General features: G+C 42.7%; 7 protein-coding genes across 35 annotated transcripts; 4 read left to right on the top strand and 3 right to left on the bottom strand.

Moving 5' to 3' along the window:
• Positions 1-549: 549 nt before the first annotated feature.
• Positions 550-25632, top strand: Gbeta76C (G protein beta subunit 76C). Of its 4 annotated transcripts, none has more exons than XM_968758.4 (7): positions 550-691; positions 24046-24159; positions 24204-24483; positions 24753-24918; positions 24965-25166; positions 25216-25432; positions 25478-25632. In XM_968758.4, exons 2-7 carry the CDS (start codon positions 24088-24090, stop codon positions 25582-25584), a joined length of 1044 nt encoding a protein of 347 aa, XP_973851.1. In that variant the 5' UTR covers positions 550-691; positions 24046-24087; the 3' UTR covers positions 25585-25632. The 4 variants fall into 4 exon arrangements, with proteins under 4 accessions (XP_973851.1, XP_015835834.1, XP_064212902.1 ...); XM_015980348.2 differs by having other exon boundaries at positions 555-691; positions 24015-24159; XM_064356832.1 differs by lacking the exon at positions 550-691 and adding an exon at positions 23245-23271.
• Positions 552-2781, top strand: LOC662577 (acyl-coenzyme A thioesterase 10, mitochondrial). Of its 2 annotated transcripts, none has more exons than XM_064356831.1 (3): positions 552-691; positions 1297-1358; positions 1405-2781. In XM_064356831.1, exons 2-3 carry the CDS (start codon positions 1304-1306, stop codon positions 2628-2630), a joined length of 1281 nt encoding a protein of 426 aa, XP_064212901.1. In that variant the 5' UTR covers positions 552-691; positions 1297-1303; the 3' UTR covers positions 2631-2781. The 2 variants fall into 2 exon arrangements, with proteins under 2 accessions (XP_064212901.1, XP_973760.2); XM_968667.4 differs by lacking the exon at positions 552-691 and adding an exon at positions 1065-1248.
• Positions 2893-17725, bottom strand: Piezo (piezo). 23 transcript variants are annotated; one of them, XM_015980298.2, is made up of 28 exons: positions 17570-17724; positions 17283-17358; positions 13360-14222; positions 13154-13291; positions 12996-13034; positions 12661-12793; positions 11738-12590; positions 11440-11690; positions 11084-11391; positions 10539-11031; positions 9520-10491; positions 8772-8831; positions 8394-8515; positions 8146-8301; positions 7897-8008; positions 7601-7847; positions 7445-7525; positions 7273-7374; positions 7051-7137; positions 6597-6867; positions 6384-6550; positions 6197-6331; positions 5785-5991; positions 5374-5736; positions 5040-5325; positions 4278-4986; positions 4008-4230; positions 2893-3849 (listed from the first exon to the last, which is right to left on the bottom strand). In XM_015980298.2, the coding sequence occupies exons 2-28, from the start codon at positions 17344-17346 to the stop codon at positions 3564-3566; spliced, it is 7728 nt and encodes a 2575-aa protein (XP_015835784.1). In that variant the 5' UTR covers positions 17347-17358; positions 17570-17724; the 3' UTR covers positions 2893-3563. The 23 variants fall into 23 exon arrangements, with proteins under 23 accessions (XP_015835784.1, XP_015835785.1, XP_015835787.1 ...); XM_015980299.2 differs by having other exon boundaries at positions 6597-6864; XM_015980301.2 differs by having other exon boundaries at positions 11738-12581.
• On the bottom strand, positions 17861-23247 carry Plod (procollagen lysyl hydroxylase). Of its 3 annotated transcripts, XM_015980325.2 has the most exons (7): positions 23187-23247; positions 23046-23141; positions 21206-21775; positions 20805-21151; positions 20634-20755; positions 20362-20589; positions 17861-18829 (listed from the first exon to the last, which is right to left on the bottom strand). In XM_015980325.2, exons 1-7 carry the CDS (start codon positions 23230-23232, stop codon positions 17968-17970), a joined length of 2271 nt encoding a protein of 756 aa, XP_015835811.1. In that variant the 5' UTR covers positions 23233-23247; the 3' UTR covers positions 17861-17967. The 3 variants fall into 3 exon arrangements, with proteins under 3 accessions (XP_015835811.1, XP_015835810.1, XP_008193838.1); XM_015980324.2 differs by having other exon boundaries at positions 23046-23247; XM_008195616.3 differs by lacking the exons at positions 23046-23141; positions 23187-23247 and adding an exon at positions 22765-22955.
• On the top strand, positions 18860-19565 carry LOC103313142 (immunoglobulin domain-containing protein oig-4). The gene is made up of 3 exons (XM_008195615.3): positions 18860-19025; positions 19070-19170; positions 19223-19565. Exons 1-3 carry the CDS (start codon positions 18875-18877, stop codon positions 19529-19531), a joined length of 561 nt encoding a protein of 186 aa, XP_008193837.1. The 5' UTR covers positions 18860-18874; the 3' UTR covers positions 19532-19565.
• On the top strand, positions 19639-20371 carry LOC103313141 (immunoglobulin domain-containing protein oig-4). Its single transcript, XM_008195614.3, has 4 exons — positions 19639-19822; positions 19869-19940; positions 19985-20134; positions 20187-20371. The coding sequence occupies exons 1-4, from the start codon at positions 19715-19717 to the stop codon at positions 20343-20345; spliced, it is 489 nt and encodes a 162-aa protein (XP_008193836.1). The 5' UTR covers positions 19639-19714; the 3' UTR covers positions 20346-20371.
• LOC662707 (leukocyte elastase inhibitor) lies at positions 25620-27269 on the bottom strand. Its single transcript, XM_968790.5, has 3 exons — positions 26253-27269; positions 26054-26207; positions 25620-26003 (listed from the first exon to the last, which is right to left on the bottom strand). Exons 1-3 carry the CDS (start codon positions 27105-27107, stop codon positions 25855-25857), a joined length of 1158 nt encoding a protein of 385 aa, XP_973883.2. The 5' UTR covers positions 27108-27269; the 3' UTR covers positions 25620-25854.

Raw genomic sequence — 27269 nt, 5'->3', positions numbered from 1 at the left:
AAAATACAGAGTGTTTTATATAAATAAGCCTTAATCTCTTGGAGACCTACGCATATGATTAATAAATGACCATTAATAAATGGTCAGTAACATAATACGTTTCATAATTCATAATGCCACTGTTGAAATCGTCGGTAAAAGGGACTAAGATAGTCCGCAAAGTAAGCGAGCTTGTGCTGTTGGTTGTATATGATTTTAAGTTTTGAGAAAAAAATTGAAAAAACATTATTGCGGATACTGACTTGGCAAATACACACCATATTTGGCTGCATATTTGCCATAAAAAAATTCAACTTTAGTGCCTTATCATACTTTGTTGAAACCTTTTTTCCATTTATTTTTTGCTCCACACTGTCGTAACAGAATGATCTTTCTCACCTAAATAACTAATTTCAAACGTTTGATAAACGAATTTGAAATTAAATTTTAGACAGCAATGTAAAAAGCAAAATTGCTTTTTTATTATTTTGAAATTCCCACTTCCCACCTCTGTATTAGTCACGTGACCAGTAATGGCGGTTTTTCAGTTGAGTGTTTTCCCATTGTTTTCCGCAGTGTTTTCGTGTTGAATATTTGAAATTTTCTGTGAAATTATAATCACATTTAACTATTTTTACAAACGTTTCGTTAAGACTAACTTTGTTGTGCTTGTGCGAAAAGTAGTGGCCAGAAAAACGGAGCTGAAATACCGGTAAGTTCTGTAGTTTGTTAGAGTATTCCCTGAGTATTCGTGAATAAGAAAACAAGCCTCGAAAGGCAACTAGGTTATTTAATATTTGCGGTAACTTTTTTGCATTTTGTCGTAATGAGACCACAAAGAACTTTCGAAAATTCTTGTGGTGTCTATGGGGGTCACATCAAATTTCCGGTGAATCCCACACCTGAGAATGATTTAATTTGTGCTTAAAAAACTGATCCAACAGTCCGAAAGGATTAACTCATTATCATGGATAGGCATCTGAATAATATGCAACAAAAATTGTTTGAATATTTAATTCGTAAATGAAAAACAAAAAACAAAGTTATCTGTGATTGGTATGTTGGAGCTACCAAGATTGTACATTAAAACTACCACAAAAAGTTTGACGTAATACCGAATCGGAGGTTACGTTTACAAAATGACGCAATAAACTTTTTTGCAACAATTTTGCTTGTCACTTTTTGCAGTATTATTAAAATAATGGCCTCTAGATTAGTACGTAGTTTATCAATCACGAACCGCTTAGTGGGTTCATTTAAATACAAACCGTAAGTCTGACACAACCTTTGAACCCCCGTTCTAATATTCATTCATAGTACTGTCATGAGTCGCTGCTGTTCCACCACGCCAGCCGACAAGGTGTTAACAATACAAGAACGTAAGTTCCCTCATATTCCAACAACCCGCCAAAACTGCATTTCTAGTAACCGTAAATTTGGCGAAAGCTATGGGGGTCGATAGTGGGTTTTCCCCCATCCGGGCCGACCGATCTCACCTCTCCGAATACCTCCCTACAAGCCAAAGCGAACTACCGCCACGAGCTATGCGTGATAGTTATCTCGTGGCCATGATACCCCTTTCGACCAGTACGCGGCTCCAAGACCGGTATACAACGTTTCTGGGGTACGTCCGGGTCGGGCGCTTACTCGAAGACATGGATATTTTTGCCGTGATGGTGGCGCAGAAACATATACTTAACCCGAAACTGCCCGAAGGGACACCCTCTCCCCAAACTCTAGTCACCGCACTGGTGGACAGAATCGACTTTAGCGACTTTGTCCCTAAACCTCATGAGGATATTAAGATTTCGGGGCACGTCAGTTGGGTGGGGCGCTCCTCCATGGAGGTGGTGGTGTGGCTGGAGCAGAAAATGTACGGGACGTGGCACAGAATCACGAGGGCTTTGTTTCTGATAGCAGCCAGGGATCCGACCAATACGAAGGCAGCAATGGTCAATGCGATAGAGCCGGCGGATGACCGCGAAAAGGCTATACTTGCTGGGGGGGAAACCCGCAAGGCTAATAGAATAGCCTTAGAGAAGCAACACGTGTTGAAAGTGATACCGGATCATGACGAACAGAGGATCATCCACGATTTGTATTTGAAAACCAAGTCCAATAAAAATCTAAGTTTCACCAACATGGTACTTCCCGCGAATGGGGTCTGGATGGAAGACTGTACCATCTCAAATACGATTTTTTCGCAGCCGGAAAACCGGAACCTCCACAACACGGTTTTTGGAGGGTTTATCATGAGACAAGCGGCGGAACTTAGCTGGGTTCTTGGGTTCAAATTTAGTAAATACAGGCCTAAAGTCAAGAGTATTAGCGATATTAAGTTTAATAAACCAATAGCTGTGAATTCTCTTATTCATATGTATGCCCATGTGGTCTTTACTCAAATGCAATTTATCCAAATTGTGGTCTATGTGGAAGTTTTTGATCCACAGACGGGAAATACTGACACCACGAATGTTGTACATTTAACTTATGAAGTGCCTGAGATTGTCAGGGAGGTGTATCCTCGGACTTACCAAGAAGCCATGATGTATATTGACGGCAGAAGACATTTCTTCGAAATTATGAAGACTCCATATGACCATGATAACGTGTTAAATGAAGAAGGAATACGCAATAAAAGCAAGCTTTAAAAGGGTTGGGTTCTTGGGTATTTAGTTTAAATCGCAATATGTCATAATTAACTCGCTTTAAATTTCCTTGTTCAATTCCATGCGCAATCATATGTGATATTAACAGTTTTACTAATTTTAATTGTAACTTTATAAAGTTGATCGTTCTTAATTGATTTGTTTCCTTTTTTATTTTTATTTATTTATTTATTTAATAAATATTGCTGGATAAATAAGTTTTCCTGACATCGCACCCGAGTTCTCCCAATAATAAATAAACAGAAAAATTTAAAATAGTTTATTAAAAATTAAATACACTTGTGCACAATGTTTTATAAAAAGTTTTAAAATATAAAAACATCCAAACAAAATAGAGTTGTATCAGTACTAGAGTGATGTGTACCATAAATCACAATAAATATAACAACGATTAAATAACTTAGAAACATTTACACCTGCACAAATTTACAAAACCGTACGACCTAAAAGCTTGACTTATTCGAAAAATGGAAGAATCGACTGAACTAGGCTAACCTTAAAAACTTAACTTATTTGGCAGTTCTTTGTTGTTTGACCCAGATGATTTCCGGACTGTACGTGTTCTCGGGCTCCCGTGTGAACTTAATCACCAGCTCTCGCGACCGCATCAAGAAGACCAACTTCGCGAACAAGTCCTCTTCCATCCTGTACTCGCGAAACGCCCTCACGATGTAAATATCTTGGAGCAAGTTGTAAATCCGGTTGGGATTCGGCATGTCCTCCAGCCAGATCCTCTCCGTGACTCTCCCGATGATCAGAATCCTCATCACGCGGACAAACGTGACAAAGTACAAAGCATACAACCCGAAAATCCTAAACATGGTCATTGATTAAGTCATTGAAGTAACTTAAATACGAAGCTACGAAGCCACTACAAGCTAAAGTTTCCTGAGTTTCCGATCGGTGTCGTGGGACTTAGGCGTCCCCTTCGGGGTCCTCGTCGTCGGCGAGCTCTTCCTTAGGTCGCGTCCACTTAATCATGGTTTCCGGCGACCGGAAGAGGAACACTAGTTTCGCAAAGAGGTCTTCCTCTAGAGCGAATTCGCCGGCTTCACGGACTAGGTAGATGTCGAGGCAGAGTTGCAACACTCGGTCTATGTTCGGCATGTCTTCAAACATGATTTTGAAGCACTGCTCGGCGAAGAAACCGCGGAAGAAGCGGAAAGCAACGAAAACTAGAGTTGAGTAAAGGCCGATTATGCTGCAAGGTGGGCCGAGAGTAAGCAATACGCCAAAATTTACCCAAAATACTAATTCTACTTCAACATTGTCCCAGCCAAGACTTTCCTCAACAGATCAATGATTGAAAATCACAGTAGGGACATTTACGAATCAAGCCTTGAAGCCTCAAATACTCACCCTCCCCCAGTTAGAACGCTCAAAGTACTGGGAAAAATTTTATCGTTGAAAGTATACACAATGATGGAGTTGCAGTCGGCCATCGGTAGCTTTTTGAGGAACATTTTGTAATTAAGATCAGTACAATTTTCCTTAATCTGCCACCACTCCGTAACGGAGTCGTTGCTACTATCCAAGCTTAAACTTATAGTCCTGAACGCCTTCCCGACAGGGTTTGGACTTTCTGAAATGTGTGTTAGGCACAGCAATAGTGTAAAAACCGCAACTAACCTGCATCCTCGTTATTCAAAAACATTAACTGCGAGATGGACTTCGCCGTCCCCCGGTTGGTAACTTTCAAAAATTTGGGGAGTATATCTTCGAGAATCATCGGACTTGCACTCTTATTACCCTTCAGCATTTGTAAAAGATTCTGCCTCATGACGTTCGGTTTCCCGTTGATTGCCGCCGGAACTTGGATCTCGACATTGTCGGGAATCACGCCGGAATCTTCCGGTTTACTGGTCTTGTGCGAAACCTTATATTCGAGTCTAATTTTCAACGAATCGTTGGAACTAACTTCCGCCACCATTCGTTCACGATCCGGCGGTGAGATGCTCCAGATGTTTGCCGAGTCTAAGCTAAGCTTAACGGCGGCAATATCGGGTCCTTCGTAATTCGAAATGAAGGTTGCCGCGGTCTTTTGCTGGATGTAGGCCTGTTGCAGTTGAGCGAGATTGCTTTCGGTAAATTGATGAATCGAGTTGCTTTGGGCCGACATCTGGTAAACCGGCTCGTAGGGCCCTATACGGATTTCGAGGGTTACGTCGTAGGGAGGGTTGGGCTTGCCCACGGCGTTTCCCAGTGAGAAGAAGACGAGAGGGAACCAAATTATGGCGATAATTAGGGCGAGGATTGCTCCCCCCATCAGGTATTTGATGACGGGGGGTTTGCGCTCGCCTCGTGGTTGGGGATACTCGCTTTCAACGTGTCGTGTGCACTGGAATAATTTTAGAGTGTTTTTTGTTTCGCATTGATTGATTTATTTGTTACTTTGATTTGGAAAATGTGTGAAAATATGTCCTCCATTTTGATCCAGTCAAAGACAGTCATTGAGGTGTCGGTCCACATCCAGTCCATCACGGTCCTCAATTCGAATAGAAAGGGAATCGCCATGAAACCCTTAAATAGGAACATATTGACATAATTGTAGCCTTTACACAGGAAGTTGCCCAAAATTCGGGTCGGGTAGCCACATCTGATCTGATATGCTGATAACAGCAAGTAGAAACACTTGACCATGTAATACATTTGAGGGGCTAACACTGAATTGAAGCCCCTGGAAACAATCATAGAGTCACTGACTCAAATTTAAGCAAATTTTTACCGTTCCGTGATTATGGGAAAAACGATAAACAACCAAATGTGCAAGACAAAAACTTGGATAAACTGGAATATAATCTTAGCTAAAATATTCTTCCTTAAAAATATCCCTCGGTCCACTATAATCAACGTGAACTGTAAAATAAGCATCAGGAGGAACAAGACGGGGACTCTGTCGTCTTCCAGATACGAAGACACTCCTCCATCCCCTTGCTGCGTCCCGAACGAACTATACCCGATCAAAATAACGAAAAAATTGTAAAAATCGCACAGAAACATGTACGAATACACATCAGCAGCCACCCTGGACGTGGGGTCGCGCAACTGCTTGAAAAACAGTCTGATACTTTCCCCGTATTTCAAGAACCTAAAACAAGCGTGACATTTTTTTGCCAAACGTATTTGAGGCACTAACGCTAGTTTTAACGACTGGGGCAAGTGTGCCATAGGATCGACCCGTTGACACTCCACACTCAAAATCTTATCCTGTAAATCCTGCTTGGTTATACTGGCCCTTCTCATATCATCTTCGTTTTGATCCGACTCCTCCACGAGCCGTTCGAGGTCACTGTCTTCAGGGACCGAACTTTTACTCGAAAGAGTCTTGTCACTGTGCTTGGAGCTACAACAGACGTAAATGCTTGGAGATACTTGACGTACCTAAAGTACCTCAATTTTTTACGGAACTTGAATAGGGATCGGAATCTGGTCGGGAAAGGTTTTTTGAAGGTTTTAAAGACAGCCCGGGACTTATCTTTGTAAGCAACGATGGATTGTCGTCTGGAATTGGTAAGGGGTGAGAAGGTGTGGAAATTTTGGAATTGTACCTGCGGCGCGTGATTTGCATCTCACTTTGAACCGGTTCGAGTTTACCCTCGGAGTTCACTTTGTAGTCGCCTTCGGTCAGAAGGACAGCCGGGACTGGGGAACTTTTCCACAAACCCATCGATTTTAACATAAATCTATAATTGAAGAGTTTGAGATTTTATAAATGGTGTTCACGAGTGTCAGTACCTGTGGAAAAATACGACCAAGAGAAGCAAAAGGTCCCAAACGGCAAAATTGGAGTTTCGCTCAATTCCGATTATTCTTGGAGGGTAGAATGGGTTGTTTGTGATCCCTTGACTCATGTTCCAGGGTATTATATCGAATTGGAACATGCATTTGATCAGTACTATTACCTGTAAATTTTTCTTGTAATGTGGTGACAAAAAACTGGTCAAGTACCTCAGTATATGCGATAATGGTAACCCAGAAAGTCTTGTCCGGCCTCGGAATGGTCAAAGTACCCCAGAGGAACACCATGAGAGGCAACGGCAACGACAGGAAAGTCGCCGATTTGATTTGGTTCAAAAATATGATAAAGTAGCAGACGTTTTCGGATCGGCTCATTATGATGTACCAGATCGCGAGTAAAAGCCTTATTATGGGCGGCTGGTCGTACGAGGACATCTCCGTGCCTTCGTACTCCTCCATATCGATCCGCGACCCCTCCCTGCTGAAATGTGTCGTGTCAGACGTATCCAAAATGTGTTTGCACCTTGCATATTGCACATTGACAACATCGAATTGGAAAAAAATCAGAAATATGGCCTGACGAGACGAAGCAGAATGAAAAAAACGTGTCTGTAGAAAGAAGAGCGAGGCCATGCACCAAGCGCACAACATCGTGCTGTGTTACCTTGGTGTTGAAGGCGAGTCTAATCCACGTTCCAGACTTGGGGCCAGAATGCGAATTTCGGGGACCGTGAGAACACTCGCCTTGCGCCTACAGCCAACATACAGCCCTTTCTACACTACTGTCATTCCGTCAATTCGTATATTTATACATAAAAAGAGGATAAAACGAGTGCTTGAAGTCGGGGCGACGATTTCAAGCACTCGGAAGGAAAGGGGGAAGTACCTGTCCTGATCGGACGTGTAGGGTAAGGTAGCCATGGCTTTTTGGTCGCTCTCGTCGCTGACTGGCGGTTTCTCGTCGTAGTCCCGGCGATCCAAAGATGGCCTAAATGAAATTCAGGGAGGGAATGGTTAGTAAACAGAATAGTTAGGCGAAGAAAGGACTCTTGACAGACCTGTCGCTATTCGAGACGAGTCTGTACGAATCGGAAGGACTGAATGTGCCGCAAGACGGAGTCGGTAGCACCGAATCCTCGCTACACAGGACAAAAAACACTACTAACTACACACTAACTACGCAAAACTACCAAAACGAACTGAAAAATACTTACTGTGACTGGCCAAGAAGACTGTTGTACGACGCTGCTGGTTGCCACAACTGACCCGAGCCGAGACGCAAACCAACGTTGTAGTCCGTGTGTTCCTTCAAAAACTTTTTCTCCTTGGCCAAAACACGGATTACGTAGCGGTAATCCCTCGAGTATTTATTGAGGAAGTTGGTGAGACTGATCATTGAGCTCTGGATGAAAGCCCAGACGAATAACAACCCGACCGAGACTTTTTCCCGGACTGTTGGTTCTACAACCGGGGAAATAGCAAAACACGCAAGATAATGACTGGAACCTACTTTGCTCACTTATGACAGTGGACTCGTCATCATCTTTACTAGTGCCTGGCTTTGGCTCGTCTTTTCCCCGCTCATCGATAATAGTGACGGTTCTAGGTCCCGGCTCCTCAATCTGAAAGCAAAATTTGGAAAATAGAAGAAGAAGAAACAAGTTGTGACAAAAAGCGGCCAAAATCGTGTTGTCCTAGTCCTACATAGAGTGTTTTTTTACAAAGCGAAACAATGTGGTCACACTTGTTAGTAACTCACTATAGGAGGAGCAGAATAGGGTGCTGATAGTTGTGACCGGGTCGATATTATCGATTTCTGTCTTGTCGGTAGAGGCATACTTCCTCTTCGACGAAAATCAGTCTCGGACCGTTTCACACTCGTACTGATGTCAGTCTTCATGGCAGTACTTAGAAGCTATAAATGTTATTTAGTTAAATGGTGATGATGTTCGGTTAGTCAACTCGAAACGAGCCTTAGCATGGTTACTAGAGACAAAAAGGACGTACCTCACTAACAGTCTGTCCGCGTCCCTTCGCCTCTTCCTCATCATCTTTCGGTATGTCCATAAAATCTAACTCATCTTCGTCATCTAAATCATCGAACATGTAGTAGTCGCCGGACCGCACAGCTGGAGGAGGAAAATGGAGATATTAGTTGAAAATTAGTAGCGAAAGCACAAATCTGATCAAAACCCACAAGCAAGTGACACGACTACGTGTTATGTACAGTGAAGAATGTCTAAAACACAAAAACCAACCACTCTGTTAAACACAATCGCACACTCAAGCCAAAAGTCGTGGCGAAATCATGACCATGCCTCTATACAACAATATAAAAATGACAAGCATGAACTGAAACCGTCACCAAAAAACCCAAAAATTTACCCTGCTTGTACGACTTGGGCTCCCTCGTTCTCCGCTTAGGCCTACCCTTAAATATCGTATCTACAAACCAAAAATCGGGCGTAAACATTTTATACAAAACAAGTTCAGGGTCTTAAGCTCCAAATCAAAATCTGGAGGCCCCTTGATCAAGAAAAACCAAAAACGGTGCACTTTATAGACAGTGAAATTATTGATTGAAGCATATTTACTGCCTCATGCCTCAACATCAATAATTCCTACATTCGTGATGGCTCAGCGGCGACCTGGACGAGTACGAGATAATACTCTGTCGCGGCGTCACAAAACTCCCTTGCATCCAGGGCGGCCCGATGCTCGTCTGTCTCTGGACCGCAGCGGGCGGTTCGCTCACGGCCTCGGCGTAAGGAGGGGCGGCGTCGTATGGAGGCGGTGAAAACACCGGGAAACTGTCATCGGGAGAGGGAGGACGAGGATTGAGTTCGGAATTGGGGGGCGAACTAAAGGACATTCTTTGCGGCTCAAGATAACCCTCGAGGGAGACGGTCATGACCGCGGAATACGGGGAAGGGGCTTGCTGCTGAAGGAGGGAACTGCGAGGAGTGAGAGGAGGGTGCTCCTCCTCCTCTATGGGAGTGTGGTAACCGGTTTGTTGGGACGCGCAAGACGAAACCGACGACGAGTGCGCCAGAGGAGGCCGGTCTGGTAAAGTTTGCCATAAATGGGAGCAATTTTCACTAGAACGTGTAAAATAACGGGGAAAATTACTCACCCACGTAGTGGTTTTCACTGTCTTTGTAACTCGATCCTTGGATTTTCTGCTGGTTGGCTTTGATGCGGTCCATCTTGGCTTTGATTTTTTCTAGAACGCGACGTTCTTGCTCCTCCTGTTCGGTCATGCGTTTCAGACGGAGCTCCTCGATCAGCTCGGCGCCTCGCGAAGCCAGAATAGAGCCCGCTTTGATCTCGTTAATAAGGTGGAAGAAGTTATAACTGGTGAAAATGCGTCGCTGCATTATCATAAAACCGAAACATAACCCGTCCCATACAAGTCCGACGTATTCTCTCGGTACTTTGCAAACGAGTTCGTCGGCGAGACCGGCTTGTACGGTAAGATCGCCGAATTTTTTCACGCAACCGATACCAAACAGCTGGATAAGCCAACAGGCATAGTTTGGGATGTCTTGTATGAAAATACAACCGACTATTTGTAAGGCGGTTTTGCACAAAATTACGAAAACGTTGTATCCCAAAAAAAGGTCCCATGACTTGATGATTGTCGGGATAGGTCGGAGATACAAGTCGGTACCTTGCCACAAAAACACAAAAGCACCGATCAAGTAACCGATTGAGAAAACATTAACCCGGTTAGTGCCGGCTAGAAAGACTATAGCTAGGGTTATCCAGAGGAAACTGGAGTAGACCCCTTTCTTGATAACGTCCAAATATGATCTGACACTCGATATGTAGTCCGGGGTTGGGTTAACAAACCCTTTTTCTTCCGCGTGATGGATTATAATATCGTTAGAACCGCCTGGGTATTCCCGCCCTGCCCATCTTTTCTCGATACGGAAGATCACAGCTTGACGAGACACCAAAAGGAGAAGAATAAAATCACAAATAAGTTTCTTGGGAGAAGGGGGATACTCTGTGTCCAATAAGTAGGAGAACTCCTGAAGTCTTCGGAAAATTGCAGCATTTTTTACTTCACTTTTGTCCCAATAGTCTTGGTCCCATGGAAAAACTAAAACCACTAGTCACCAAAGACCAGAGCCAAAATATTTGACTTACGTATACACAGTGTTGGAGGTAATCCTACTGTCATTACGTATTGAATTGGGAGAAGTAAGGCAATAAACATCATGTAGAAAGTCCAAATTTTGGCAAGTGTGTCCCGTTTTGCAATAAACATAACACACAGCCAAACACTATAGATGATGGAATACATGTCCATCCTGAAGCCAATGACGGCCACTGTAGCCATCAAACAAATTTCTACTCCGAACTTGAAGAAACCATAGTTGAATAAATACTTGATACAGTTGCTTGTACTTTTATCAGCGTCCCATCGCGTGATTTTGGGAAACATGAAAAAAGCCCTTGTGGTCGGTTTCCCCCTCGAAACCCTATAATTAAACTGCCGGACCAAAATAACAGCCCATAGGGTCACCACAAGGATATACATGATGTTCCACTTGACCAAGTGCGGTAGACTTGCATCTTTGCTCGTTTTGTAAAAACCCAACCATTTTGCGTTATTCGCAATTTTTGAATTGTTTTGCATCTGTGTCACCCCAGTCAGAAAAAAAAAACATACATAGAGATAAGGTACTTACCTCACAGGTTACGTTCCAATTACCGGGATTTATATAATCGGTTTGGTAAATCATTCGCGCTAGTAACATCACAGAGACGAAAACAGAACTCGTATAAATCGCAAAAATTTGCATGGGACGTCCGAAAGCACACGCAAGTACTAGGAGAAGGACTAGGATGAAGTACAAGGCGCATTTGTCGTAAATGCAAACAAGCATTAAAAACAAAACGACGAATTTGGGCATGTGTAACTCCAGGAATAGGAAAATTAGGTTACTGGTGTGGTGGAAATACTTAACGAGGCGTTGCCACCGAGTTTGCGATGAATCTAAAAATTCTGTATAAAGACCCGAGTGGCTTATTTAAGTCTTTCAACCTGTGTCGGTCAGGTCCATCTTGATGGATGAAGACGTTTCGTCTTTATCACTAGTAGGGGCGCCCCCTTGGAGGCTACTCTGATCTAGGTCTACTCCAATAACGCTGGTATTTTTCGGATCAGACAGTTCCATAAACTCTTTATGGAAGTAGTGCAGTTGGATTACAGTGATTATGACAAAAAATGTGGGAGTGACCAATCGGACGAACAACTGTTTCGTCTCGAATTTTTCCAGGCCGATATCCAATTGGCTAAATATTTTCGAGTTATGACCTGATTGACCGCCCAAGTAACTCACCGTTGAATAGGCACGTGTAGGTAATCCCGCCAGTAGATATCAAAGTTCTTGAATTGGTAAGTGTAGACCATGACTAGTATTGCCATGGAAAAGACTATGACAGTTAACCAGAACCCGAACATCATCTTCCTCCAAGCTCTAAACGAGATTTGGAACGTGAGGATGAAAAACAGGAACAACGCCATGTAGAAAATCCTAAACGCTGTCATCCTCTCCCCGGTTATGGCCACGGCGAAAAGCGTGATCGCCACCACCCAAATCCAAAATTTCGTCAAAATTTTCCTCAAATATTGCCCGATTTTCTCCATTAGTTTACTGCCAGGGTCTTGTTCGTTTTCAACCCCAGCTGCCGCTCCTACAGTCACTTGGAGGGGCGCAGCCATGTCGGCAAGTGCTGTAGTTTGGCGTTCTTCGATTCGTTCTCTTACGAATTGTCTCAGAGTGATCCAAAACATCGCCGTGAAGAGACATTTAACTAGAAGAGGGTTGCACGGGAGAACCTCCACCTTCTGGAAGCCGATTTCGGACAAATCTATGCCTTCGATGGTAGTTGGTAACTCGCTTTCGGTAAGATTCATCGAGTAAATGTATGCCGAAATGAGGAGGAACCACGCGTAGGCCACCAGGAAGGGACTAGACCGAAGCATTGATTTCCTTTGGTTAGGAACAAGCCACAAAAGATTGGCCCAGATGAGAAGAACGAAAGTGATCCAGCTGATGTAGGTTATACTCCACGCCATCATGATGATGTTTGTGACGATGTATGAGGATTTGATGATGACCTGGAGGATCGACTCTAGGCCATACATGACATTCTCGATGATGGTTGGCTTGTATTCCTCTTCTGCAGCACCTTGGCAAAAATTTGGTAGAGTTTTTGGCTTATCAGAAGTTGAGGTGCTAGCGGAAATGAAAGTTCTTACCCTTACCGAGTTCATCCATTGGGATGTCTTCTGGGTTCTCGCCAGTTATGGTGAAACTTCCCGTCGAGTCTTGATAAACGGGTGGTTTTTTACCAGAGCCGTAACGTCGTGATGGACTCACTCCCCCGATTAACTGACAAGGGGAAAAATTTAGTCAAGTGTTCGACTTGTTTGGATGAAGTTATGTTATGATAGGACAAAAACAATAAGCAAAGCGGAGAAAAATATGGGTGATTTTCCAGAAATGAACGATTTTCCGAAACATGGCAAGAGCATAACCAGAAAAAGGAACATTTTGGGAGAACGACCCAATGATAAAAATAAACAATACATACGGGTGTGTGCTCACTAATGGCATATTCGGTCCGGGGAATCTAGAAAAAATCATGAAAAAAGCAAAATGAAATAAAAATTAGTAACTAAATCATAAAATTAAATCAGAAAACAAAAAACCGCCCACAAAAAATTGTTAGTAAAACATCGAGCGGCTTACTCGGACTTTGCGAGTAGCACTTTGCCACTTGTTTCTCGTCGTGGCTCTGCGCATTAGTTGTTTGTTAGAAAGCTGCCGATTCAGCGGCTTCGTAAAACTCCCTTCGAGACGTAAAAATTTCCCCTGCTTCTTTTGCGACTGCAAGTGAGGGTTAATTGAAGCGAATCGCCCCGAATTCGAGTTAGTCCCAACCGTGAAACACTCACCTGGGGCTTAAGCAAGAACTTGGATTCTAGTGCTAGCACGTAGTAGAGGAGGAAAAGGGCGATGGGGTTGGCATAAGTCGCCCATTCCTCTTGCTCCCAGTTGAAGGTTCTGGGATCGTCGGTGCAATTGGACCAAAAAATCGGAGTCAAGCCGAAATACCGCGCATAGGTACTGTTCTTGTCGAGGTACTCCTGTGGCCATTGGAACTGATACGTGTAGAGAGCGCCCATGTGGACTACCACCACGGCCATGACACACCTCATCACAATGGCAAAGCCCTTGCCGAGCTCCTTACAACACGACCACCACGTGGCGGCACACAAAAACACCAAGAAATACAACCCTCCAGGTACAGAGGGTCGGAGCACTGCAGCCACACACAGCGCCACTAAAACGGCATATTTGCCAACAGCGACGAAAAGATTGAATTGTTTTCTGTTGGCTTTCGCCTTCTGTGGAAGATTCTCCTCGTTTTCGACCACTTCAACGGTCCGTTTCTCGAGGAGTTTCTTACAGATGACGTAGGTCCCGACGGATATGACCACCATGACGATTTCAGGCGAAATCCAGGTGACCACAGCGATGGGGTTCATGGCATCGAGCCGGACAAGACCCACGTGTCGTAGAATTTGCTCTAAGAGTTCGCATTTTTCGAGGATATGGCCGTATGGAGGCATAGCCAGAAGGACAATCTGGAAAGCCAGTTGGGCTACAAAGGTCAGGATGGATGTGGCGATGAGGAGCTTGATGTAGATGCCGGTGGAACCGGCCATGGAGCTGGCCGTCGGTATAGGGATACATGGGAGAAAGAGGAGGAAAAGGAGGTAAATGGCGGAAAGTAGAGACGGCCGGAAAATGATACCTAGAGAAAGAAAAAGACGTATTTGTATTTTTTTATTAATTTATGATCGAAAAAAAAGCAGTGATTCATCAAGGTTCTGTATTTTTTAATTAAAAATGGAAGCTCCCTTTGATCCGGGGTGAGGTTCCCCCCGGAGTTCGTCGCTCGTTCCGGTTGGGCAAAATCGTGTCTATCGCCAAGGTCAATCGATGTGACCCGTCCCATTCATAGATGGAATCGCCTAGTGACATAGTAAGAGCTGCCAATAACCTTTTATCTCGAGGGTGCGGAGAGTTTATTTAGTGGGTCCACCCCATCCAATATTAATTTCAATAAAAACGCGATCAATTCGACAAAATCCCGCCGTCACGGTGCGAAAACACAGTTCATAATGCAACCGATGTTTTGACGTGACATTTCTCCACCGTGAAAAAAGGAATTATATGCACGGAACCCACCCCGAAGTGGCGGCAGTCCCGCTCCGAAATGCCACCCCAAAACTCGGTCACATAACCAGACAAGCATGTGGGCTCCAAACGCCTCGTCTGCCAAAATTTCAACGCATTGTTTAGCAGAGCATTTCGCTAAAATTATCATAAACGTAACTATGTTTATGTGCTTGGACGTTTACGACCGGACTTAATGCACTGGTTCTATCGAAACAAAATGCAATAAACACCTATTATGCCACGGAAGATGGAGAAATTGGCGAAAAATAAGGGAGCAAACATCGTAATTTTTATGACTTGATTTTCTCATCGTGATGCGTGTTGGGGAAATAATTTACAACACTGTTTGCTCATTAAACATTTAAATAATTTCGACTTGTCGTGCCAGAAAATTTAAATTTAAACAGGTGGCCCTAATTTTTACATTCCGAAGACGCTCGATGTTAGACCAAATTGTTTTATTTTAGTCGAAATTCCGGTTACATTAATAAACCAAGATGAAACAGACTGTTGGATCAATAAGTAGAGGAGTGTCGTAAATCGTAATAAATGTCCGAACCATCATTTCAATGTATAAACACGGGAAAATTCGTCAAAAGCAGACTTCTGTCATTACTCGAAAACCTATAATTACGCTAAATTCTGATTCACGGTGCAGTGATTGCAGCGTGAAACGATAGTTGGGTATTTTTAGCCATGACATGGGGGCATTGAAAATTTTGAAGGCTTTGTTTTGGAAAACGCCCAGATTTTTGTGGCCGGTGGTACCAGAAATGGAACAGTAAGCCAAACAATTGACATAACACACTTTGATAAAATGGTAATGGGTTGTATCACGCGGTTTTTAAACGCGACCTCGATTGTCTATGGGAGTTTTGCCGAAATTTTACGAAATTTATTTGTTTCTGTTGCATCTTTATCTAATAATAGATCCACACGACTTTGTTTTAATGTAGACAATGAGATAATTTTGTTGTAAAAAGGTTATTTCGTAATTTTAATTAGTAATTTACTGATGGATGTATGGATAATTAACTCAGGAATTATGACAAAACGTTGCGTTAATTAGATCTGCCTGAAGGAGATTCTCGTTTTAAAGTTCCAGACAAAAATTATGCCAAACTAAAATAACAACCGATAAAAATGTCTGCATTCCGTAAGTCGGCTTCAAAACTAGAAATAGACGAAATTTGGCTTTTTAAAATAAAAAACTTAAAAAAAAACTTCTTTCATCTCATGGTTCAAACTTGTTAAATTAGTATTATAAAAAGTCAGATAATTATTATTATTGATTCGCTTTAATTTCGATCAACCGGATTTCGTATAACGGTTATTCAATTTTATCTTGCTTTTAATCGCGTAAGCGTAACAAATACTGTTTTCGATCAAATTTAATTTTGAGTCATTATGTGGGAGGGCGAATGAAACGTAAAAAGGTTAAGTAAAACAATAAAACTCTCGAGGTGGATGTACGAAAATTGGTTTTATTATTTATTCATTCTGAAGTGGCTAGAGATAAAAATAATTTGACCTAAAAGTTCAATGTTTAATTTGTTTTTAGATCAATCTTGAACCGTTTAATTCGTAAGTGTGCGTACATAGGTATAGAATCTCTTACTTGCTTTTGCAATAAATAAAAATTATTTCCGTATATTGAACTGATAAGGAAACATTTACAAATGTGTTCCCTGTTTTGCCATAAAACACATTATATTCATCGACCTGTTGTCGTTTTATCTGTTCTATTTCTATTTTGTATGCAACATTCCAAATATGATTCATGTTGCTTCATATCACTGATAAATCGCGTTGAAACTTTATTATAAACGAACACCTATTTACACAACACAATCTATTTACGGAACAAATGCATAAAAATACGCAAAGTTCTAAATTTAATTGCACATTTTTATTACAATAATTATCACACGCTATATCGCTATCGCACCAAACGTTCGTCAATCCATTGATAAACCACTCAACCGGTTGTTTATACGCGGCTTCGCCTAATCCAAGATTTACTCTTAAAACAACATTCAAAAACCAGAATCGTGTAAAATTTCAAAACACTGATGTAATCAACATAATGAACGATTTTTTCGCCAACAATAAAACAACCAAGGTTTTTCGATCCGCTCACCTTGCGAAAAATGACATGTGAAATGTGTTGGCCGATATCATGTCTCATCCATTAGCCGTTTCCTGGAAAATGTCCGTTTTTTCGCCGTTAATCGACCCTTGGGTCGAATTAGCCCATTACGAATGGTAATGACGGTTTTAAAGGGTGCGCCACGTGAAAAACTCCTAATAAATAATAATTAAATTGACCCGAAATCGAATTAAGAGGTCAGTAGTTTTGTAAACGCTCTATTTTTAAAATAGTTCCGGGCGATAAAAGAGCAAAAACAAACACCAAAAGTGATTTTTTCCTTCAGGTGCGACGGATTCCTTCTGAGTCGCGCATAAATTGAGTGATGACATCACTAATGTTATCACTGGTGCACTTATTAGGCCGAAAAATTCAAGCGCCAAGTCCGGCTCTAATTAACTTATCTCGCAGAGCGAATAATTACACGCAAAGGTCACAAATTACATTTTTTATCACAGTTAAATCATCTCCAAAAATACTCACATGCCCCCAGAACGATCGGCAACACTATCCTAAAGATGAACAAGCACAAGAAAAAATTGGCCATCGTCAACTAAATCTGGAAAAAAAGACACGGATCAGAACCGGGATTTTTAATTACCTTAAATTAACCTAAATACGATTTGCATGTCCTTTTCCAAATCAGATAGTCCACATTCGTGTATTTAATTAACTTGAGCGCGAATACGCACGCAAGTGTCAAAATGACATGTGTCGCGTTTTTTGACAAAAGAAAACAAATCACCACAACGTGTGTGGGACCGGCTTACCTTTTTTGGCGGAATTTCGGTGTCAAAAAATATAAGCATGTCGAAAACCAACGCAACGGCCTTTGACACGGTTTCACATTGTTTTGGATTTTTATTTTGAGACGTGACGGAATTTTGAAAATACGTCGGGACACCTCAGGATGCGAACAACTGACTGACAAAAAATAACAAATGAAGGTAGAGAAGGATGAATAGTGATAAGAGAAAAGAGGATGGGAGATGGGAATAGCGCAGTCGTGTTTGTCTTGTTGGTTGTCTAAAATCTGAGTGAAACACAGGATAACACAGGGGTGTTGCGAAAATACTTTTATTAAACAAATTCGTTACAAAAGTTATGTACAAGACGACAAATCAGATCTACACAATTAGTACGTTATTATTACAATCGAGGAACTTATCTATGGGTCAACGAAAGCAATCATGATATATCTAATCCCTTTTGTGACCTTCAACCCTTCATGGTAGTGAGTGAGCCTTCCCGGGTGTATCAACAACCATCCAAGTTTGGTATCAACAACGCTGCAGTTGTACCTAATGAACCTACAACCCCCGCCTTCGTAATCAACCCCTCTCTGATTCAAGGCTATGTTGATGGTGTAGGTCGAGCTGTCGTGATGTGGCCTTAAGGAGGGTTGTTCGTCCGGTTTATACCGAACCACGAAATTCATTAAAGATCGTGGCGGGTCATGGAAATACCCGAGGAAAACGTGCTCCTGCAAAGGCCTCACGTACTTCCGGAGGAACTCCAGCCAATGCTTTTCCCAACCGACTTGATTCATGTGGATATCACGCGTCGGGACGGCCTCATAGCCGCCTTCGAGCCGGGGATCCTTATTGCTACCATCGGACCATTTTCCGAAATTTTCCATCATGTTGATCAAGCTGGTACAAAAACGTGGCGACACGATGGGGAACCAGTAAACGTCTGGACAAGGCTGTAGACTTGTCTTTTCGGGGTTGAAGTTTTCAGGATATTCGGGATGGATGAACCTGGCCTCCCAATCCTGTTCATTGTCGAAGATTTGGTACATTTCCGGTTCGACCCGAGTGATATCGAAGGTTTCCGGATTGACCAAATGCCCGAAATCGACGCGGTTCGAGACGTACATGAAGACGTCCAAGTCGCGTAAATTGGCACAAAAGGCCATGTCCGCGTCCCAGTTATCCCGATCGAAGTTCAACTTCGTCTCATCAAACTTCTTCAAGAGCGTGGCATTGATGGCGTAGCAGTTGGCTATGAACGGGACGTTCCATAGCCCTCTGGAAGAAAACAGAGCGATTAAGTCGTGTCCCCTTTAGTAAATAATGGTCCAATTATTGCGACGCGGTGGATGCGATTTTGGTCGTTATCAGTGCAGATTTTTACCGACTATAGAGATGCGAAAACTCATCGTAGTGATCTGTGTTTGTTTATGTTTGGCGGCGTGTTGGGGAGCAAGGGGCGGCGGACGTGGAGGTAATACAAATCCAGGCCGACTCGGCACTAATTGCAAAATTTAGGAAAACACGGTCGTGGGAGGGGCCGCATTTTCAATTCGAGAGTACCTCCCATCATCCAGCACCGAAATCCGGCTTCGGCCAGTTACTACGAGAATAAGGACGTAAGAGTGGCGTGGCGTTTGGCAGCCAAGTGGTGTAATAGAGTTGTTCCAGGGTGCTAAAATCGTAAAAGCCAGCCATTTCGAGCTGGAGTACATGCTAGGGCGGAAAATCACGTTTTTCTGCATGGCGCAGGGGTACCCCCGGCCTGAGATCACGTGGTTCAAGGACGGGATCGAGCTGTACGCCCATAAGTTCTTCCAGGTGCATGAGTGGCCCCTGGGGAACGATACGGTGAAGAGCAAGATGGAGATCGACCCAACGACGCAGAAAGACGCAGGATATTACGAATGCCAGGCCAATAATAAGTACGCCATTGATACTAGAGGGTTCCGGACCGACTATGTCATGGTCACTTATTGAACTGCATGTCTAAATAAAGGGATTTAAAATGGAAGATTGTCTTTGTGGTAGATTTCCTCCCATTCCATGTGCTAAATTTATTAATTTGGTGCAATACACCAATTGAGATGAATTACGAGCAATCTGTGCACAAAGAGGGGACATAATAAACATTTTCCCTCGGAGTTCGCAGAATTGTTACTAATGGGCACTGCTATGAAACCGGTTCTGGTGTGTGTTGTGTTGGCCCTAGTTTTGTGGGGGCAAGTGGAGGGCCGGAGGGGCCGGACGAGGGCCAGGGCCAAATCAAAGGTAAAACATAAACATTGCGCCACGAATGAAAAACACCCGGTTGCAGTTCCAAATCGGGTTACCCATCACAGGCAAATATCGCGACCCGGAATCTGACCAATATTACAACAACAATAATGTAAGTACCAGGAGAGACGACCAGTCCCTTATGAAAATTTCCAGGGCGCTAAAATCACGCTAGCGTCGCACTTCGACTATGAATACACCTTGGGGCACAAAATCGCGTTCGTGTGCGTGGCCAGAGGCAAGCCTCGGCCGCACATCACATGGTACAAGGATGGGAGCGAAATTTTCACCCATCTGTACCTCAACGTAAGTCCAACAATTGTTGGCAACGATCCCAACTTTATCATTTTTTAAATAGATCCACGAATGGAATATTGGGGAAGACAAAATCAAAAGCAAGCTCGAGATAGACCCAGCGACCCAGATGGACGCCGGCGTGTACGAATGTACCGCCGACAATATGTACTCCATCGACCGTCGGTCGTTCAAAACTGATTTCAGTATTGTATTTGATTAGTGAGAAATAAAGTTACCTCTTATCGTTGTGGACTATATCCATGTAGTCGTTTGACCGGGCATAGAAACCTTCCTTGGTCAAGTCCCCCCAAAAGTTGCTCCAGGCCTTGCCAGGACGGGGCAAAAGGGGGGCTACCACGGTGCGGTTCTGCTCGATTAAAAGCCGAAGAGTGTGCGGGTTGTCCAAATGGGCGACCGAATCAACGGAAAAGTAAATGTCGCAGTTTTTGGACAAACATTGGGCCCTTAAAAAATCATCAGTTGTGATTTTTTCAACCGAAAGACTTACAAAGATAAGTCACGTGCGGCCCATTCGGTGGTACCATCGTCCGGCTTGATATCTTTGACTGAGCGGTACTCAGAACCGTGTTTTTCGATAAAGTCGGTTATGTGTTTTGAATGAAATTTCATCTGAAATGTTTTTGCATAATACGACATTTTTTTCTATTAAAATTATTACCGCATTGTGGATAAAGAGATCGATACGGTGCTTGGGGTACTCCTGTGAGTACACCTTACTCAACATTTCCTCCAAGAAGGGGGTATTAAATTCTACAAAAATCGCAAGAAGGACAAGAGACATTTCGTTTGCCCTTTTGTTTTTCAAGTCAAACTGGCCCTCTTTGCACCGGACGCACCCTTCCACCGAATTCCACGAATTCGCCAAGTAGTTCCCTAAATAATTTAGGGATAATTTCGAAGGGCCATTCCCGTGCAAAATCAACGGTACAGTGTGATATAAAACATTTTGAATTTTATATTCCTCAGGACCTTCCTTCGCTTTAACCTCAAACAACTCGACTTCACCTAGAATAAAGCCCTTCATTAAACTGTATAACTAGGCGGCGCTTTAAAACTTACTAACAGCCCCATTCAGATTTTGGAAAATCTCACTTTTGTGGTCCAACTTGAACCCAACTTTTTTTCTCAAATCCTCATCGAGGTACGCTTTAGTGAAAAACAGTTGATCGTCGTCCGTGTCCTCAATCACGTCAAAAGTGAGCACTTGCCACAAGTCGGGGGCGTAGCCCATGTACAACCCCGAATTTAGGAATCGTTTTCCTTCAGTCACTTGGGGGTATTTTGGGGCCAGTTGTACGTCAGGCCAACAGGAGCTTTCGGCTCCGAATAAAACCCGGGCTTTGGTTTCTTTAAATTTGCGCAAAATGGCATCGAGAGTGTCGGTGAAGATGACATCGTAGCCATCAGTGAAAAGGATTATTTTTGTGGGGTCGTCTTTGTGTGGTTCGAGGGCAGTTTTAAGGAGGTTGATTTTCCAGCCGCCTCCGGGGCGGTTTTTAATATCGGAGCCCCCTTTCCATTCCTGGCCGAAACCCAGGACCGTGGGGGCGATGTGGTAGTGATGGGCGGAGGAGAGGTAGCGCTGGAAGCCGTCGGTTGGCTCGCTAGCGACTGTGAAGACTAGAATGTCTGAAAAAAAATTATTACTGAATTCTGAAAATCATAACTTCACTGCAATTATTTAAGAGGCAACAGTTCCATTGCATAAAATCAAGTCTCCAAGTTATTTTTCAGTTTGCTTCGCTTGATTTAGCAAATTTTTACCGGATTTTCACTTATTTGTTTAGGATTTGTTGAACCGATGAAGGCACTCTCAGACTTCCAATTGTGTCATTTTTTATCAAGCATCTCTCTTATTTTTAGTAATTTCGTTAAACCGATTAAGAAAGTCGGCAGATCTGATTTTTACGGTGCGCTTTTGTTTTTTGTTTTTTATTATTTATTATATTTCTTTATTTTAATGTCACACTGCAAAAGGATAGAAATACATAGATAATAAAAAAAAGTTGGCTTCTATAAGAGGCCACAAATTAAACGTCCCATCCTCGTAAGTCATAAGATTTTATTTATTAATCTGGACGTCACAAGAGAAAGTTATTATTTTTTTTTAACTTCTCTGACTAGAAAAATTTTGTAGATACTTAAGGCGTTGTTAAAAAGATAATTGATTTAAAATAAACGATAACTCAACATCATCGCGCATCAGACATACACTTTAATCATTAAATAAGACATGTTGTCCACATCTGTTCTTTTAATTTAGAACCACAGCCCACTAGATCTATTAATTTTATGTAAATTGTGTTGAAAGTCGGTCACTTAGCAACAAAATCCCGGTCCATTATCAAAATTTTGACAATTTTTATCAACTTCTCGCAATTGTTATCTCATTTCCGCGTTTGGTTCAGACGTTATTCCGGAAATAGGTCGATGACATAATATAAACAAATAGAAACAAGGCGTACGTGACCTCAGCATTTTTACATAAAAATCAACCAAAATTGCCTCAAACGTAACAATTCCACTTTAGAAAAATCAGTCCTTGTGAAAAATGCCCTTTTAAATTAAAAAAAACTGGTTTCCAAAAATTCCTGGAAAAAAAATAAAAAAATCCTCACCGTCATTTGTTTCGCTAATGGCACTCGAAATTAACGCAAGAAATATGGCGAAAATACTGTGACTAATCATAATTACGTTCGTTTTCTTATTTTAATTGAAAAAAAATATAAATATTGCCGGTATTTTATTTACAACGAGACGAAACACAACCCACCACCATGACGTTCTTATGGCACTGAAATTTACGTTGGCAGCGTCGAGCGTCTTTTGCCAACATGAACGCAACAAAATTCAAACAGCGGCCGCGTAAATGAATGAAATAGAACCAAATTTTGCTCACCTGCATCTGTCGTGGACTTCTGGTGATGCAAAAATGCACTTTCTGGCTTTTCTCCACATGTTTCCGAGTCTTTGATGCATTGTTCGTTGGAGTTTGCTTGAAACTTTGAGTTAAATTTGAGTAAAAAATTGTAGAGCTCACCTGTCGCTAAAATTGTTAGTGTCAACAGAATGAGATAAGTCAGCATCTTACTGGTGTCTTGTTCAAATAAGGAATGGCTCGGTTTGTAAGTAAAAGCGTCAAATTTGCAAAACCAACGGACCAAGAAATTGTCCACAATACGGACAATTTCCACACTCACTAAGAAAACTAACAGTGTCTGCACTTTTTGCGGACAGTTAGACTTATGTAAGTCAACAGCGAGTGGTTTTTAGGCAATTACGGTAATAATAATAACAATATCATGCTAATTGTTATTTTAAAAAAATGTGTATTATTTTGTTTCGTTTTTTGTCAATATTATTACTTTAGAAAGTTGAAAATTACGTGGATCAATAAATGGCTGCTGTAGCCACTGGTAGAGGTGTGGGAGTGTAAATTTTTGCACTGTTTAAAAAATCCAGTTGAATGGCGTAGTGTGTTTTTACCCAAAAAAATGCTTATTTTTGTTAAAGCCATCCAAAAAATAGTGTTCACAACTTGTGTCAAAAGTTAATATGGTGCTTAGGCTCGGCTTCGCCTTGTTCGTTAACTGCACTGCACTTTCGACACATGTTATGAAACGTACTATTTTTGGCAAGAAATATAATATAGCGAATCAAGCGTATCTAACATCGGTGAAAGCATCGATTGTTTTGTTTTTCTGCGCTTGGAACCACGAAATTTCTCCCTTGTTGCTCCAATAATCTAATAATAATTTTTCGAAAATCCGTGAACTTTCAATAAAATCAATAACGAATTGGGTTAAAATAACACATGTAGGGTATCGGCGCGTATATAAAACCAATTTATTCAATTAAAACTAATTAGATTACATGCTTGGCTTCGGGCCACTTGTCAGTTGCGAAGATACACTCAGGTGCAAAGGGTGAGAGTGTGCGAAATGGCGCCAAAAAACGACCCGGAACTCATCGCCTTACGCAAAGAGCTCGACGAGCTTTACAATACTCTGAAGGTAAGTCTGGTGGAAATACGGACGCATTTTAGCCCCGATTGCAGGACGAGCAGAAGAAGCAAGCTGACACCACCCTCGAAAGCGCTTGCAGCGGCGTCGCCGACGCTCCGAGAGTCAAACTCATCACCAGGAAGCTGATGAAGGGCCATTTGAACAAAGTCAACTCGGTGCATTACAGCGGAGATAACAGGCACTGCGTTACCGGCTCGCTTGACGGGAAATTGATCATTTGGGACACGTACACGGGGAACAAAATGCAGATTATACCCCTGAGGTCGGCCTGGGTGATGAGCGTGGCGTACGCACCGTCGGGGAATTTTGTCGGTACGGACGCGGTACCCCCAGATAGATACCCCCCTATTTTTGAATTGCCCCGAAAGTAAGAATAAATCAGATCCTGTTTGTTGTTGCACACTGATTTTTTATCGTACAAAACTTTTTGTGTTTTTACACTAATTCGTGTTATGGAGGTTTCACTGTATTTCGCGCTGCATTGTTCGAGATAAATACAAATTAATTGCATGATCAATATTTAACTGTTCTGTTTTAGTGAATTTTTTTTTGAAGTGTTGTATTTTCTTCTAAATGTATAGCTTGTGGTGGCATGGACAACATGTGCACCGTGTACGACCTGAACAACCGCGACTCCTCCGGCGTGGCCAAGATGGTGCGCGAGCTGGCGGGTTACGACGGCTTCCTCAGCTCGTGCCGCTTCCTGGGTGACCGCAACATCATCACAGGCTCCGGCGACATGAAAATGTACAACCCCTCCCCCTTTGGCCGCTTTTTCACCCTTTTGCCGTAGTTGCAAGTGGGACTTGGAGACCGGTCGCAAAACCTCCGACTTCGTCGCCCACAACGGCGACGTCGTCTCCATCAGTCTCTCCCCGGATGGCAACAGTTTCGTGACGGGAAGTGTCGACAAGACTTGCCGGTTGTGGGACATGAGAGAGGAGAAACCGAGACAAACCTTCTTCGGACACGAATCCGACGTTAATTCAGTTTGCGTAAGTCATCGGTTCCGACGAATCAATCAAGCATTGCGATTTGTTACAGTTTCATCCAAGCGGTTACGCTTTCGCCACCGGATCTGAGGACAAGTCCGCGAGAATGTTTGATATAAGGAGCGACCAGCAGTTGGCGCATTATAAGCCGCCGACGGCCAACAGCGGGTTCACTTCGTGCGGGTTGTCGGTCAGCGGAAGGATTTTGTTCTGTGGGTCGGATGATAACAACGTCCACATGTGGGACACCCTCAAGAACCAACATAATGGTACTTGATTACACGGATGTGGGATTAATCCTGATTGATTTTTAGGGACTTTGTCGGGACACGAAAATAGGGTCACGTCGCTGTCGGTTGCCCCAAATGGCATTGCCGTGGTCACCTCCAGTTGGGACCAGCATGTGAGGGTTTGGGGTTGAAACGAAATGCCATCAATGTGATTCAATAAATAAACTTTTCTTCCAAAAGCGTTTTATTTGTAAAAACCAGTCATTGTAAAAAAATACAACGAATAAAACTACAAAAAGTCGCAATCGATCAAGCTAATAGTACTTTGCGTCAAAACCGCTTTTTAAGTATATGAAGTCCATAAATATTAGAAAATATATCGTTTTAGCAATTTTTTATTTTTGAATTGCTTGTCACGTATATTGCGCCAGCAAAATAGAAGATTTTCCAGAAGCTCTTGATTAATACTCAGGTTGGGACAGGCGTCCCAAAAACAGTACGTTTCTTTCTTCGCCGTGCGAAGCCACGATTAGGAAAACAGCGGGTTTGTCCACTCGGAAAATGACCGGTTTGGGGGCACCGGGGGCGCAGCCCAAGACCATGGCAGCCCCTAGAAATAATTATTTGCTACACGAGGCAATTACATATCGAATGAATTACTTGTGGCCGCTGCTGCCACGGTTCCAGTTTCGTTGACTTCGACAAACGCCTTCTGAATCACTTCGCTGACGAAAATATTATCCTGGAGGCTACTAGTGTCTAAGATTCCCTTGAAGTCGGCTTGGTTCATATCGAAAATGGGTTTTAAGCCCAGCTAGAATGAGGTTTTAGTATCGACAAAACCAAATCGTTGACTTACTTCGATTAGGATTTGGTTCAGTTTTATGGTTTCTTCCATCTTGAATTTGGGTACGAAAAGGTGAAGTTCGGTACGTTTCAAGCCGTCAGTGAGTTTCTTCAAGTCGGTTTTGGGTAATTTTTCTTCAAGCTTGCCTATGCCGTCTTTGGGTAATATTATCATCATTTTGACTGTGGATCCCTTGTACGGCATTTCAATAATTTGGGCCCCCAGCTCTTGGTCGTCTTTATAATAGAAGTGTTCCTTCTGGTGCATCATTTCCACCTCAATTGCAGTCTTATCCTCCAAGTAAAACTTGTCTTTTTTGGTCGATTGCTCCTTAAAAGTGGACAACCAGTCCCCTTTGAAGTAAATGGCATTGATCAAAACCAAGCTCAAGTTTTTGTTATTAAACAGCGCCTCGTTGACGATATTCTTGATTTTCTCGCGCGTTTTGTCCTCGACCCACTTATTGACAATCCTGGCCGCGCCTTTCGGCTCCCCCAAGTCCAAAAGTTCGATTTCCGACCCAAAATTCTTAACGACACAGTCCTCAAACGCCTTCAAAAATTTGCTTTTCGCCTGGTTTCCGTAGATTTTGTTCGCCGTTAGCAAAGTAACGTCCTTGAGCGAGCCCAAATGTGCGATTACATCCCTGTATCCTTCCGCTGTAGATTTAACATCCGGGTTTTTCAAGGCGTGCGCCAAAGCCTGCGCCGTCTCGCCCTGCGCCCCCTGATACAACATCGAAAGAACGGCATGAACGCTGAGCGGGGAGAAAAAAATGTTACCTTTTTTACGCGACAGGATTTCGTACAGGTTTAGGGCGAAAGAGGCGTTGGCTTGGAGAATTTGCGACTCGGGGGTTGCTGTCATCGTGACGTTTCCCCCTATTGATTCTAAACGCACTGTGACTAGTTTTGCACCACAAAACGATCGTTTTGGATTTTTGCGCGCACTCGCAGTGGAAAATTAGCTCATTATTGTCAAGGATTAGTTAATTACAAATAATAATGGGTGACGAACTAAATAACTAAA

The sequence above is a fragment of the Tribolium castaneum genome, chromosome 5, assembly GCF_031307605.1.
Source record: "Tribolium castaneum strain GA2 chromosome 5, icTriCast1.1, whole genome shotgun sequence".
NCBI lineage: Eukaryota > Metazoa > Arthropoda > Insecta > Coleoptera > Tenebrionidae > Tribolium > Tribolium castaneum.
This window is presented reverse-complemented; position numbering and strand designations above follow the sequence as displayed.